The sequence below is a fragment of the Mustela lutreola genome, chromosome 15, assembly GCF_030435805.1.
Source record: "Mustela lutreola isolate mMusLut2 chromosome 15, mMusLut2.pri, whole genome shotgun sequence".
Taxonomy (NCBI): domain Eukaryota; kingdom Metazoa; phylum Chordata; class Mammalia; order Carnivora; family Mustelidae; genus Mustela; species Mustela lutreola.
Window position 1 is genome coordinate 36,536,812 of NC_081304.1, and position 15,518 is coordinate 36,552,329.

Here is a 15,518-nt window from a genome sequence, read left to right on the forward strand (position 1 = left end):
TGTCTTCGGTAGAAATGGCAATGTTTTAAGAGAGCAAAGTGTTAAGTGAGGTCAGTGTGTTAGAATAAGAAAATTGGGGACTCCTAGGTGGCTCTGTCGGTTAAGCCACTGCCTTCGGCTCAGATCATGAACCTGGGGTCCTAGGATCGAGGCCCGCATCAGGCTCCTTGTCCAGCAGGGAGCCTGCTTCTCTCTCTGCCTCTGCCTGCCACTCTACCTGCTTGTGCTCTCTCTATGACAAATACATAAAATCTTAAAAAAAAAAAAAAAAAAAAAGAAAATTGGACTCAGAGGAATTAAACTGAATCAAAATAAGAAAAATGAGTAAAAGCAGCAGGTTCTTGCTGCTTCTGTCTATTAGCAAAGACAAGAGCCATGGGTACAGAGTTTGAGACTCACTTTTGCCAAGGTGGAATGAAGGGAGGCTGGTCATTAGTTAAGCAACATAATTATGTGGACTGAGAAAAGGGACTGGAGAAAGCCCTCTAGGTAGACTCACTGCTGATGGGAATTTAAAATGGTAGGACTACTTTGGCAAACAGTTTAGTACTTTCTTATAAAGTTAAACATACCCTTCCTGTGACCCAGTAATTACACTCTTCTATATTCCCAGGAGAAATAAATATGTATCTACACAAAGACTTGTAAATCAATGTTCTTATGGCAGCTTTATACACAGTAGCCCAAACTGGAAAACAGTACTTCAAATGTCCATCAAGAGGTAAACAAATAAAAATTTGGGTACATCTAGGGTATATCCATAAAACAGAATACCATTCAGGGGGCACCTGGGTGGCTCAGTGGGTTAAAGCCTCTGCCTTCAGCTCAGGTCATGATCTCAGGGTCCTGGGATCGAGCCCCGCATCGGGCTCTCTGCTCAGCAGGGAGCCTGCTTCCTCCTCCCTCTCTCTCTGCCTGCCTCTCTGCCTACTTGTGATCTCTGTCTGTCAAATAAAATAAATAAAATCTTTAAAAAAAAAAAAAAAAAAAAGAATACCATTCAGCAATGAAGAGGAACATACCACCCATTGTCTACCCAACATAGATGAATCTCAAAAATATTATACTGAGCAAAAGAAGCCAGATACATTGTACACAGTGTCTAATTTCATTTATATGAAATTCTAGGACAGGCAAAACTTACCTATAACAATAGAAAGCAGATGAATACGGTTGCCTAGAGCTGGAGCTAGTGACTCTATCTTTGACTCCGCAGAAGAAAATACGAGACCATTTAGGGGTATGAAGATGTTCTCTATAATGTCTGTGATGGTGGTTATACAGGTGTATACAATTTCAGAATGAAGTATATACATTAAATAAGTGCATTTTATATGTAAATTGTATCTTAATAAAGGTCATTTAAAAATGTATACTTTCTCCCTTATACTACACTTGGAAATCAACTGACATAGGCAATGGATTACCCAAATCTCTTCTCCCACTATGACTGGCTGACAGCTAATAACATAAAGACTTTACCAGGCAAATGAAACAAAATGAAGCTCAAGCCAGTCAACCTTGCTTCTTGTTGTCATAAAAAATAAACGAAGTGCTGAGCAAGAGGTTGAGGGCAACGGATGCTACTGAATGATCAGCTAGCTACAATAATTCCACTTTCTACTATAATGGACACAGGAGTTAAAAATGGGTAGTAAGTATATGGTTTACAAGTTCATGAAAACATGTATATATTTTATATATCATACACTTTTCCCCAGGAGCCATCCACAGGGCTTCTCTTGGAAAACGATCTCTGATCCTATAAGTCTGCTCCCTTAGAACTTTATACCTGTTTTATGATAGCATAAATCATAATCATACTACAGAGAAACTAGTTATCTGTCTTCTTCCCCCTGATGTAAATTTCTCAAGAGTAGAGATTAGTTTTTATCTTTGAGTCCATTATTGCCTGACACACTATAGGTGGTCAATCAATGTTACACCAATGAACAAATGAATGAATGATACACAGGGTTCTACATTATTTTAGATTTCCATAACGACTCACTAGAACAAAAACGGGGAGGGGGGGGACAAATTGGCAATAAGCATCAGGCAGACATTAAAAGCACCAAAGCAGAGCAGAAGGCTGTTCCTTTTGTTGCTTTCTTCCTCTAGCCAGGGGCTCTTGGGCCCCTCAGTGGCTGCTGGACTCCCTCAGCTGAAGAGCCTGAGGGAGACCTCTTCCTTCAGGGCTTCCTAATATGCAGGACCCAAGGTCATAGGGGTTTTCCCTCAGGCAAAAGGTAGCTCACTCATTCTTTCAGATACTTAATGAGTGCTTATTCTGTGCCAGGCATAGGACTAAATCCTGACTGAAGGTGTCTGAGCCTTTCATGCCCTTGTGCCATCATAAGCCAGAATGAGGGAAATCTAAGAGCTTTCTAATGAAAGAAAGGAAAAAAAAGGTAGTTATGAAGAACAAACGTATTTACCAAAAACATTAAAATCTCAAGTGGCCATCTTATTTTTCACAAGAATAGACCTGCCTTAAAGCCATTGTAGAAGTTAATTAAAAATATCCCTGACCACGGAAAGCTTTGACTGAAAATGTCTTTAAGGTTGTCCTGAAAAACATCAAATGCAGCAAAAATTATTGTATACTCTTTCTCTTGCTCACCCCGTGCACTCTTGTGCTCACTCTCTCTCTCTCTCTCTGTTTTAACTGTTCACTTCTCACTGGATAGATTTCTCTGGCCATCTAACTGGGAATCAAAGCACAAAATGAAAGGTCACTCTGACAACTATCCAAACTCAAATTTTTAAAATTCACCTTCAAAATACTGGCAAAAATGTCTTCTCTTGCTGCTATTCCTGGACTTAAAAGGACATAGATAAAAACAAGAGACCTACAATCTCTTCCCAGTACCTAATACATAGAACAAACAGAGATCTTGGCATACACACACTGGAGCAAGGCCATCCTTTAACCAGAAGAAATGCACTTCCCAAGTTTAGGCCAAAAACCTAAAATAACATCCTGGTTCTTAAGAATATGTGAGCCATGGCATGGGGCACCTGGGTGGCTCAGTAGGTTAAGCCTCTGCCTTCTGCTCAGGTCATGATCCCAAGGGTTCTGGGATCAAGCCCCACATCTGGCTCTCTGCTCACCAGGGAGCCGGCTTCTCTTCCTCTCTCTGCTTGCCTCTCTGCCTACTTGTGATCTGCCAAATAAATAAATACAATCTTTAAAAAGAAAAAAAAAAAAAAGAATATGTGAGCCATGGGCAAACCAATCTAAATCCAGTATCATAGCAAATGGCACAAATATTTAGAAATGAAGGTGGTAACCTAGATTAAGAAGAATTCTCTAACTCTTAATCTCAGGAAACAAACTGAGGGTTGCTGGGGGGCTGGGAGGGAGGAAGAGGGTAGTGGGGTTATGGATATTTGGGAGGTTATGTGCTATGGTGAGTGCTGTGAATTGTGTAAGACCAATGAATCACAGACCTATACCCCTGAAGCAAATAACACATTATATGTTAATTAAAAAAAAAAAAAAAGGAATTCTCTATTATGACAGAATCAATCTACTGCAGAGTCATCCTCCATTTTCACAGTCTTGTTTTTCCTACCTGAAAAGGTGGTTAAAGTTTGCTACTTTGCTCTTTTATAGATATATAATACACCGAGCTCTTTGAAGGAAAAGTGTAAATGGAATAACAATGGGTAAATATGATAAAGTCATGGCTTGACATTGTTCAAGCTATTATATGAAATTTTCCTTTTTTAAAATGAAAGTTGGTGACACACTTCAACAATTCTCTTTTCTTTCCTTCCCAATGAGTAGACTATCTGGGCTGAAAACAGGACAGATCAGACCAGACCAGACCATACCAGATAGTTCAGGTAGCTCAAGAGCCCTCCTAAAAAGAACCCTAAATTGCAGAATTACCTCTGGAATCAGGTTCACTTGGCGTCTGTTAGGGCTCATCAGTATGTAACAACACAGGCACATCTTATAAGGCAAATGAAGTTTTTCAAATTTATGTGACCATTGCTGACAGGGGGTAACTCCCTGATGTAAACCAATGGGAAACGTGAATCTGCATCTTCCATAACAAGGACAGGGAGCTCATCTTTAGGACCCAATCTAAACTCTGGGGAGCCTGCTTGACCACTGTACCTGTGCTGTCCTGGAGTCAGTCACCTCTTTATACAAACTGATGTCCAAGTAATAGCCAGACTCGTTGGTCAGGAAGAGGCGGATGGGAATTGCTTTTCCAGTTGGCGTCAGGCGAATGTTGATTTTCAGTTCTGCCTGGAGGACACGTAATTTCCACAGCCGACTTCCATAGCGCATTACCATGCTCCGCACAGATTCCTCAATCTGTCACAGACACATCACCAAGCACAAAACTTAAACACTTTGTAACTAGAACCTGTTTTCAGGTCTGCCCATCTTTGGGAAAAAAGGGATGGAAAAAGGTGCTGGTTTCTGGAGATGTGGACTACATGTATTCCTTATGAAAGGAACGATAATTTCTCCCAACCCTACTCTTGCTTAGAACAAGTCAGGGACAATTTCATGCCAGCCCAGCATGGGAGTGGGGTTCTCTGGCTCACAACACCCAAATCTATGCAACTCCCTACACCTTTCCCAATTATATTCATATTCTCTATCAAAGATCTGCAATATCTAAAATTACAAGCCATGGGATTTAAGAAAAAGCCCCAAATAAGAATAAAATCTCTAGTTAAACAGCTATTAAGTAGCATTTATATGCATGGTAACTATGTTTCATTGCACTTACAGGACCTTAAATCATCATAGCAATTACCACCATGAGCTTTTTCCAATACAATTTTATTAAACTTAATAATATATGCTGCTTGGTAAATTGCACAAATTAAAAAGAGGCGATTTGTAGGTGGGGCTAGAATGCTCTCTCTAAACAGAGCTCTGAACCTTGGTCATTGCCAAGTCCAACTGCGATTTAAGTAGATGAGGCAGATGTTCCATAGTTTCTCTAAGGCTTATACAAAGGCAGCTTACTGCTCCTAGTTTTCAGGTTTAGACAAGCTATTTTAACCAAATGGCCTCAGATGGGATTTTTCCTTGTTGATATTCTAAAGTGAAATCTTGTTTTCCCAATACAGCTGTAGACAGCTAGGACATGCTACTCAAAATAAATGTTTTCTTAAATGAAGTATATTTCTAAAATGCTTCTTCAACTTAGAAAATATCAAAAATATCTTCTACCACACTTCTCTTATGGTCCTTCAGAAGTATGTGCTACCCTTGCAGTCTGTTTTGCTTCACAGAATCTTAGATCAGAATGGATTTCGAGGGCAACTGGGTGGCTCGGTTGTTAGGCGTCTGCCATTGGCTTGGGTCATGATCCCGGGGTCCTGCATTGGGTTCCCTGCTTGGTGGGGAGCCTGCTTCTACCTCTCCCACTCCCCCTGCTTGTGTTCCCCCTCTTGCTCTCTCTCTCTCTCTGTCAAATAAATAAATAAAGTCATATAAAAAAAAAAAAAGAATGGATTTCAAAGAGCTGACTTGCTTGTTAACCTAAAGGTATCATCTGTTCTTTTCTTGAGGTTAAAAAAGCCAACATTCTCTACATAGAGGAAACTGACAGCTCTCTATGACTGGAAAGGCATAGTTAGGGTGTATGAGTATTTAGAGTGGAAGCAGAGAGGCAGATATAAAAAAAACTTACTGAGAAATGGTAAGTCAAATCTGAAAATATATATAATTATACAGCGACCTGGCCATGTTCTCAGATTCTAGCCTCATCAGTCCCAGAATGCTTAGGAGACCTTTACCTAAACTAGATGATGAAACTTGATACTCAGTGAGTGGTCCTTGATTTTCTTGATAGGCTAAAGCAACCTATCAGTTGTTTCGGAGTCTTGAAGAAAAACAGCAGAAAATGATTTTTCAGGTTTTAGACAGTTCAAAAAAGCAAAAGTCCATGCCTACAAATGATCTTGAGAAAGGGGGATACTTGATTCTCCTAACGAAATTCCACAATACCACGGCAGAACAAGGTTAGAGGGAATACAAACAGAGAGCGGCTTGTATTTATTACACCTGGGATAGAAGGTCAAGTACAGAGTCACCCTGTTTTCCTTCCCTAAATTATATGGAATGGATTTTAGAATAGAACCTCAGGATAGAAAACATACATAATACATGTGAAAATTCCTTATCAAACAAATCCCCTCCCTGTGGAAAAATACTTAAGATAAACAGGTTAGACACATTGGTAAGGTGCACTGCCTCACTAAGGCCACCAGGTAAGTAACATTTTGTGCAAACCAGCAGCAGTTTTGCCAAAAGGCCCAATAATATTGAAGTTATTCCAGATGAGAAATCCTAGGGAATTATATAAAAACAGGACCACTGCGATGACAAATATCATGGAGCAGATACCAATGGATTAACAGAAAGGGATTTTATGTTTTTGTACTCCTTCCCAGCAAGATAACAGCATACCATCTTCTGTTTTGAGGTCTGCTTTCAAGGGCTATATCAAATTTCTGACACCCTCTGGAAACCCTGTCTCACAAGCATTCTGTAAACCTTAAAGATTAAGGGCTCAACTAGCTGACCAAGAGTACCCGTTTCCAGGTCCAAGTGAAAATAAATATGGATGAATCTCTCTGCTTGTGTTTGGTGGTGCTGGAAGAGAAGCTAAGGAGAAATGTACCTTTGATGGGTCCATGATGACTGTGGGCACAAAGTTGAGGAAGATGTGGTTGCAGTCAGTGCGAACATTTGTATTATTAAAAGCAACTTCCAACTCATCCATGGCTTCTAGGAGCAGCCTCTCTCCTTCATTTTGTAGATATTCAAAAGAAGCTTCCTATGCAAGAAGAAAATCAACATCCATGTTAGTGTGTTGCAGAAGAGTCAATATCAATAAAGAACTGGCTACTATAATGACTTGAGTAGTAATATATCATGAATCATAAGGCACCTGCTTATTACCTTCCTCCCTAGAGTAGCTCAACAACTGTGGGTGTTAGAGGCAGGCAAAGGTCAGATAAAGAGCTTCTGCCAGCCCTTCCTCCTGCCCCCTAGCAAGCCATTTCCTTCCAATAGTTGGACATGCTGGGCATCCCCAGAGCTATACCTCCAATAGGATTACATTTCACATATGACATATGGCATATGGAGCAGTTTAGAAAATAAATCTATTTGGAAAGTGAAAGTTGGAAAAGGGTATAGCTTTGGGATGCAGTAATTAACATGGAGGGAAGTGCCTTGCTATACACAGAAACTACCCTGTCTAGATGGGCTTACAACGGGGCCAACTCTAATTTTATCTTCTATCGTCACCTAACTCTAGCTGTGATTTTTCCATTAAGACGCTTTTGCTCTTCTCAAGTGAGTGCTTTCATGCTTCTACTACCTAAAAAAAAATTTTTTAAAGCCCCTTATAATATGGAATATTTATTTGCCCTTTATAATATGGAGTATTTATTTTTGTGAGAGAAAGGACTGTCAGACTTCTGCTGGTTACTGGAGAGTGGGAAGAATGAAAATAATGATTCAAAAAATGATTTAAAACATGAAAACCTGATTTTCAACAATGCCTGCTTCTCTGCCCCTTCCCTCAGGGATGACTTCGCACCAAAGTACAGGACCCACCTTGGTGACTAGATCAGAATGTCTGATGATTGCACGCACGAAGAACCTGTAGTCTGTCACTTCTGTGCCCACTTCCACCTTGGCTGCCCCAAGATACAGGTGCATCTTGTGATTCGCACATGGAATGGCAGTAAGGTCAAAATTTCTCATCCGGTTCAGCTCTAACTGGAAAGCTAGGGCAGGCTCCAGGTGACGATAGATACGATCCTCCTCAAACTGAGCACAAAAGTGGAAAACAAAAGAGCTCACAAGAGGCAGTTAGAAAATTATATTATGAAGAACATGTAAATAGAAGAGATGCTTAAAAACAAACATAAATGATCATGCGCAAATAAGCAACAAAAATGAGCTACATTCAAGGATAATGCTATAGCTTATGTAAGATTAGGGACTAAAGTGCCTATTTACTTCCCAAGCTTTTATCATTTATGCTTTTACAAGCAGTGATGCTCTCCATTAAAAACAAGTCAATGAAAACACCAATTCCTTCAACTCCCACTGCATTACCGTCTATACAATTCATTTTTTATAATTAATCACAGAGTGCTTCATATTAATATCTACTTCACATACTGGTGTTTTGGGTTTACCCAAATGTTTACAGGCAGGGCTCGTTTTATACTCTTATTTCTGGCACCGTACAGATGACACAGTAAATACTCAACAAATAAATATCATCTAGTTTTTTAAAATAAAAATATTTGGCTTTGGAATATTCACTATCCCTATAGATATATTATTATTTATCTCTCTTTTTTTTCTTAAAGTTCAATTTACATTTACTCCATGTTTTGCTGAAATAAAATTGTTCATCCAGTGCAGATGTCAACTGACTGAATGGAGGGGGAGATCCAAAGCCAGTTACAGGAAGAAACCAATGCGGTCTGAAATTCTGTATTTTAAAATTGAAAAACAAATGCACATAAACAAATGCACATAGACTTGGGTATAAATGAACTGCTGCCTGTGGGTGACAAGAATACTACTAGTAAGTATAGCAGTGCTTTAATATATCATTAGGATCATCCTAAACCATAGGGAGGACTGTGAGAAGTTATCGCTTTCTCCGGATAGCTCAATACATTTGATTGTTTCCTAAACCAAATTCTTTTAGAAAGGAGTCTTCTTTAGTGCCAAGACACATATAAGGCAAGGGAAAGCACAAGTTCAGTCAGAGAAAGGAGAATGGCAAGAAGAGCACATGACAAAGATAAGTCACTCTTGGGTTTTTAAGAACAAAATGAAGATTAAAAAAAAGGGGGGGGGCAGGAAGGAAATTAGTCCTTACCTTATCCCTTGCTCGGAAGGTGAAAAATTTAGGAAATTCTCTCTGTGTAAAAGAAGGGGAAAATGTTTCAGTCTTTCATGGATATGACTCTTTGGGGATAAACAGTCACGCATCTAGGAGGCCATTCCTAGAAAACATGCTCCTTACCTAAGCTTAGCCTGGGGAATATGAATGATCCTCTGGGTAACTACCACTTTGACCCCACTTCCAAATTTGAAATCACCACACTATCACCCTCACTTTAATAGCTATCCTCTCCTATGGGAAAAAAAAATTAGTATTTTTTCATCTCCCAAGTGAAAAAAAAAATCTTTCCAGGTTTTGCTTTTGGCATAACCTGGCAAATAAAACCAATACACACTTATGCGGCAGCATTTCAACAGTAGTTAAGAGACTGATTTCCCAAGTTTCTCCTTAAGAAACTCTTAAAATGTAAACCAGCCAGACAGCACAGGATCCCCAATCCATGTTTTTTCCACATTCGCTCTCAAGTCAATAACTCCAAGGGTTTAAACAATAATACTTTAAGACAAAGCAAAAGCACAAGATGTTACTTTGGTCACTACCACTTTATGTATAAGAGAATGGGACGGAACTAGTGAACTTGTAGTCATTAGGTCTTACTGCTCTTTTGCAGGGCATTACACAACAAAGCAACCAATTTCCTAGAACCTTATTAATTAACAAAGATGAATTCAATTAGCAGAGTCCATTAGTTTCTGAAATTTAACTTATTAACACCAAATACCCCTGCTTCTCGGATGGGAGACTCTACTGGCAGTGTTGGAATCAAGTCATTACTATTTGCCTCCATAGGAGGTTTCATTAGGTATCTCCTTCATTATGAGTGCAATAATCAAACACTTACTGGTACAAGGCAGACAGACCAGGACTAGCTAGCTGCCTAAATGTCCCTCAATGAGCTTTAGGAAGCATGAAGGAAACATGAACCAAAAGCCTTCTAGGTGGCAGGAGCTCTTACGTGCTGTCCCACCAAACACTTTCAAAAACCTCTCAGGTAATAATGAGGACTTATTCTATAGCTGAGGAAGCCAGGGCCAGGTGATATGCCCAGGATCATAAAACCTGAACATGAACTCGAGTCTCTCTGATGCCAGAGCCCACACCCTTTCATTTCTACCACTCCATTTCAAGTGCAGGACACTGACTTTCTACTCTTGTCATAATCCAAATTCCTTATTCAGAGAACTTCTCCTTAATGAGATAAAAAAACAAATTGGGGCTTTAAAGGGAAAAAAAAAAAAAAACAAAACAAATAAAGCAAAACTCCTGCTGAAAACTTGTGGTTCCTGAATTTACTGAGAGCTTCTTGAATACCTTCCACAGGTATTTACACCTCACACCTTAGCTAAAAGCTTATACAGTCAATAAATCATTTTACATTTCCTTGGCATTTTGACTGTAAAACTGCATTTAACAGGCTTCTAGGAGCTTGTTTAGCAAGCCCAGGAAATCCCCTGTCCAGGCTTGGGTCTTTAAAAGCCCTTTGAAAGTGGGTTTTACACAGCACTGATCTTTTACTGATGATGTTTTGTTCTAAATAATTCCCCTGAATGATAGTGAAGAACATGGGGATGACTTCAAGGTTAAGCAGGAAGATGTTCAGCTGAATTGTCAGTAGATTTCATGCTCATGGCTTTATTTAGCCTCGTTTTGGTTTTATTCTTGAGAGGTATGGCTTTCAGAGCATTAGCTAAAAAAGCAACAGAGGTCCAAAAAAAAAAAAAAAAAAAAAAAAGAAAAGATAATAAAATCTTTCCATGCAATTTTCGGAAAGAAGAGTCAAGAAAAGTGATAATAAAGTCTCTTAAGCATACATCCTATTCTGCCACAACTATTAATTAATTAAAATATTTATTTAGTGTACCATTTATTCAAATGTGTATATATGCAGGATCAAAATAATTTTTCTTCAAAAACCTCGTAATCATAGCCAAAAAACACTTGTCTTTACTACTCAGCCAATTAAGAAAATTTGTAGTAATTGAAAGTCATGGGGAAAAAAAAACAGTCTGAATTTACAACAAATAATAAAAGAAGCTAATTCTTGACAGAGACAGGCAAAGACTACGAAAATAAAAAAAAAGCAGTTTCACTAAGTTTAAGAAAAAGTGCTATGAGATGATACAGGCAAACTTTTTTTTTTTTAAGCTTTTGAGCAAATTTTTAGTTCCCTAGTGAGGTCCTCAATTTAAGCGTGAAGCGTTCAGAACAAGAGATGGCCAGAAGTTCTGTGCGATGAAACACCAGGATTATTGAGTAGTCCTTGGAAAGCTATACAAGTTCTGAACACTTTTATAGCAAGTCACTTCTTTCAGTGCTCAAAAATTCACAGAAAGAGAAGAAGAAATGCAGAAGTCTGGACCTATAGTTGTAGTAAATTCCTTCACCCTACCTCATCCTTCCAATTTTTCCACTAACAGCATTCATGCTTATTCCATCACTAATGTAATTGCTTCCCAGGCATTCTAGTAGTGTTATGGGCAAATATCATAATTGAATGTACACAAAGAAAAACCCTCTTAGTGTTCTGGTACCAAAAACCAAAAGAATGCAACATTTCTCAGGAAGAAATTATACCCCTGCTGTGTTCTAATCAGCCAACCATCATCAAGACAATCAAAATAATTTGCCTAAATTAGCCAATCAAGACACCCTGCAAATCAGAGAATGTGAAAACCTGCAACAGAAAACATCATAGCTGATTATGATACTAATAATCGTGTTAAAAACCTAATGAGATGAAGAAATTGGAAACTTGCTGGTGCAATTCTCTTTTACCTCAACATGCTGAGAACTAATTATATAGACTGTAATTAAAACAAAAACCCAAACCAAACCTTTTGAAAAACTAACAGTTGATCCACTAGCAAATAAAACTATCAATTTTTTCCCAGCTTCATTGAGATATAATTGACATACCAATTTTTTTTTTTTTTTTTAAAGAAATGAGCTACTAACCATGATAACTATTTTTGATAGTGAGTTGGTTCTTCCTTCAGGCCCAAATAATCCAAACCATTTTTTTTTTTTTTAAAAGATTTTATTTATTTATTTGTCAGAGAGAGAGCGAGTGAGAGCGAGCACAGGCATACAGAGTGGAAGGCAGAGTCAGAGGGAGAAGCAGGCTCCCTGCGGAGCAAGGAGCCTGATGTGGGACTCGATCCCAGGACGCTGGGATCATGACCTGAGCCGAAGGCAGCTGCTTAACCAACTGAGCCACCCAGGCGTCCCAATCCAAACCATTTTAAAGCGGGAATGGCTCCTAAAAAACTGGTAGAACGACAACTATCTCCTAGGAGACTTGTAGCAGCATTTTAAAAATCTCATGAATCTTTGCTTCAAACAAGAAGCAAAAGGACACTCAGATGCAAAACTGATTTTAGAATCTTATCACCGTGTTTGGACCTAATGCTCTTGTTTAGGTTGCAAAGGATCAGAAGAATCCTGAAAATTTGTATTTTAGTATCCTTAACAAAACTGCACTGAAAAAAATGATGGCAAACTTCAAAAAGCATAATACTTACATCCCAATCAAACAGCACCTTCTGCTGTGTTGTTTGGAACTCTAGATCGGAAATTCGAGTGAAACTAAGAGACTTAAGTAATACTACATAAAACTGGAGAGCCTATTCAGCTGCAGAAACTCAAAGACCCTGTTCTTTGGCTTTAAAGGCTTCAATAGACATATTTTTTAACATGAAGGAGAGATTTCCAAAAATGGGTCTGTTTTCCCTCCAACTTTGTTTAAATATTCATGTTAAGCAGTTATTTGCATCCTCTTTTGGGCACTTGATTTAATTAAAGGACAGGGAAACAGTGTGGAGACCCAGTCTCCTCACTAATGGTGGACAGGGCCACCTCAGAAAAATACATTCCCCTATTCTAAGAAAGTCTCTAAGAGACTAAGGCAGCAGCAGACTCCAGTGCTCCGCTCTCTGGGGACTGTGGCTATTAGACAAGGAAGTTTTCGCTGGCATCTGCATAAGCCCCTAACAATTTACAGACTCTCTAGGAATGTCTCCTCCGTCTGGCCCTCATGGGCTGGTTCTGGTTCTGAAGCAGTCAGAGGACCATACAACGGCACAGCAGCCTCTTTCCACACCAGCCAGTGTTGTCCCTGGTAACCTTCCCCGTCTCCTTGCCCCCTCATGTGCACCTTCTCTCTTCTATTCAATAATATAGGGATTTCACAGTGTAGAACAGGGGAGGCTGCATACATCACAGTGGATTACCAAGAAGCCAGAGAGATCAAGGGATTCATCTCTAACACTCCCAGAAAGCTTCCTCTTTTTCACACTACACTAACTACGGGGCAAGCACACATCAGATGACATGAGAGAGGCTAAGCATCCTTCATGAATGGCAAGCTACCACCAGCAGAGGATCTCACAGCAGTACCATGAGAGTGAGCCCTGGATTTGTATGACTCCTGCCAAGGCTTCCTGGCTATTGCAGATCCTGGATGGAGCTCAGTAATAGTTGCCCTTGCCCCCTGCATAACCACTAATCATTTCTAAGGAGCCCAACATAAAAACACCCCCAACTCCTCTGTCATTCAATTCTTTGGAGAAAATCCAGTCCACACCTAGACCTTAACATCTTCTACCTCCTAAAGCAACATTTCCCCCACTCGTGACAAAACACTTGATAATTTAACGGATTTCCCACTTGACAAGCCACTATAAATAGGAACTGGACAATGATTCCTGGGGAAGACCAGCTGCTGGGCTTAATTCCTAGAAGATTTTGCCTATACATGTCCCTATTTAACCTATTGGATGGCACAGAGAAAGAAGAATGTTTTAAAGCTGTAGATACACTCTAGGACATGACACAGATTCAGAGGTAAGAAAGTACAAAAGAAAAATAATGCCCATGAGAATTATTCGCTTTGGCTTTTTGAAGTTTTAATGGAGGGTTTTAATTTATCATGGAATGCTTATTATACAAAACCAGTTACTGTGCTATAGACATGAAGACTCTGTCTGAACTATTAGGGAAAAGGAAAATAATTTTACAAGTTCACTATTATTTCCTGGACTATTATATTACTCCAAAGTCAATGAGAAACAAAATACCACATTAAGACTTAAGAACATAGCCCAGGGGTCCCTGGGTTGTTCAGTCAACAGTTCAGTGTCTGCCTTCGGCTTAGATCATGATCCCAGGGTCCTGGAATCATGCCCCACATTGGGCTCCCTGCTCAGTGGGGAGCCTGCTTCTTCCTCTTCCTCTGCCTGCAGCATCCCCTGCTTGTGCTCACACTCTGTGCATGAAATAAATAAAATCTTAAATCAATCAATCAATCAAACCTAGTCCAATACTCTTCCCTAACCCAGGTCTCAGCTCTGGCATATCTACCTTAGTTCTGGTCAGCATTTCCCAACCATACTATTTATTCATGGGCTTCTATATTCTATCCCAAGTATCAATTTTATACTCTAAGCTCCTGACTTTTCTTCCTAAAGCCCCAGGGTTCTCTTTAAGCTCCTCATACTTCTCCACTGTCTCCAGTTTCCTATCAAAAGTTATTGATTGATACATATCTGCATTCCGCTTGATTTCCTGACATCAATAACACAAGGGAATTGTGTAGTCCACAACATTTCCTAAAGCATTTCAGAGTATCTTAGCTCTTTAGCTTGAAGGATAGTCTGTCTTGTTTCTCTTTAGACTAAACCAAGAAGGTGAACTGTGAGAAGGAAAACAAAATGTCAAGTACTACAGATCTAATAAACAAAGTGGTAAAAGTAATCACACATAGGTCCTTGAATTTAGAAAGTCCTTTCCAGAATCCCAAATGCTAGCTTCATTATTGCAAATGAGTAGTGCTTAAAAACTAACTTGATTATCTTAATTGTTAAAGCAAAACAAAACAAAATTCTTATCAGGAAAATTAAGACTTCCAACCTAATATCTTCTAGAATCTTAGAAAATGAAATCCTGATTGCAAATTGGATTTTTGACCTTAGGTATGATCATGGATATACCACAGTTTAGATGCCAGACTATTCATTCTCTTTTCAACAAAATTGTTAATTTTATAAATATTGCCAGTTAATTTAGATAAATGGGAGAATAAGAAATTTAATGCTTAATTTTATTTATTTCCTGTTCCTAGAATTAACATAAGACAAAAACACCAACTTGGGTTCTGTTAAAACATTTTAAGTAATAAATGAGTATTTTTCAGAATTGAGAATTGAGAATTGTCCATAATGGAACTGGAATCCAACTTTGGTAGAAGTCAAGACCCCAAAGTACAACCGGCAGTTGTTGTTCTTCTTCTTTTCTTTTTTTTAAGATTTATTTATTTATTTTAGGGAGAGAGAGGAAGAGCACGCAAGTGCAGAGGGGAGGGATGGGAGAGACAGAAACCCAGGCAGACTCCGTGCTGAGCTTGGAGCCTGACAGGGGGCTCGATATCACAATCCTGAGATCACCACCTGAGCCAAAAGCAAGAGTTGGATGCTTAACTGACTGTACCACTCAAGTGCCCTTTAATCGGCAATTCTTCTTCCTTTTTTTTTTAGATTTTATTTATTTGCCAGAGATCACAAGTAGGCAGAGAGGCAGGCTCCCGCTGAGCAGAGAGCCCGA

General features: G+C 39.1%; 1 protein-coding gene across 9 annotated transcripts in view; it reads right to left on the reverse strand.

The window, feature by feature from the left end:
- ACACA (acetyl-CoA carboxylase alpha) overlaps positions 1–15,518 on the reverse strand; it is a 285,737-nt gene that overhangs the window by 95,421 nt on the left and 174,798 nt on the right. For all 9 annotated transcript variants that reach the window (XM_059149711.1, XM_059149709.1, XM_059149710.1 and 6 more), the window contains 4 exons: positions 8,895–8,936; positions 7,607–7,822; positions 6,663–6,818; positions 4,130–4,333 (listed from right to left, as the gene is read on the reverse strand). In XM_059149711.1, coding sequence (XP_059005694.1) covers positions 4,130–4,333; positions 6,663–6,818; positions 7,607–7,822; positions 8,895–8,936 — 618 coding nt within the window. The remainder of the gene's footprint in view (positions 1–4,129; positions 4,334–6,662; positions 6,819–7,606; positions 7,823–8,894; positions 8,937–15,518) is intronic.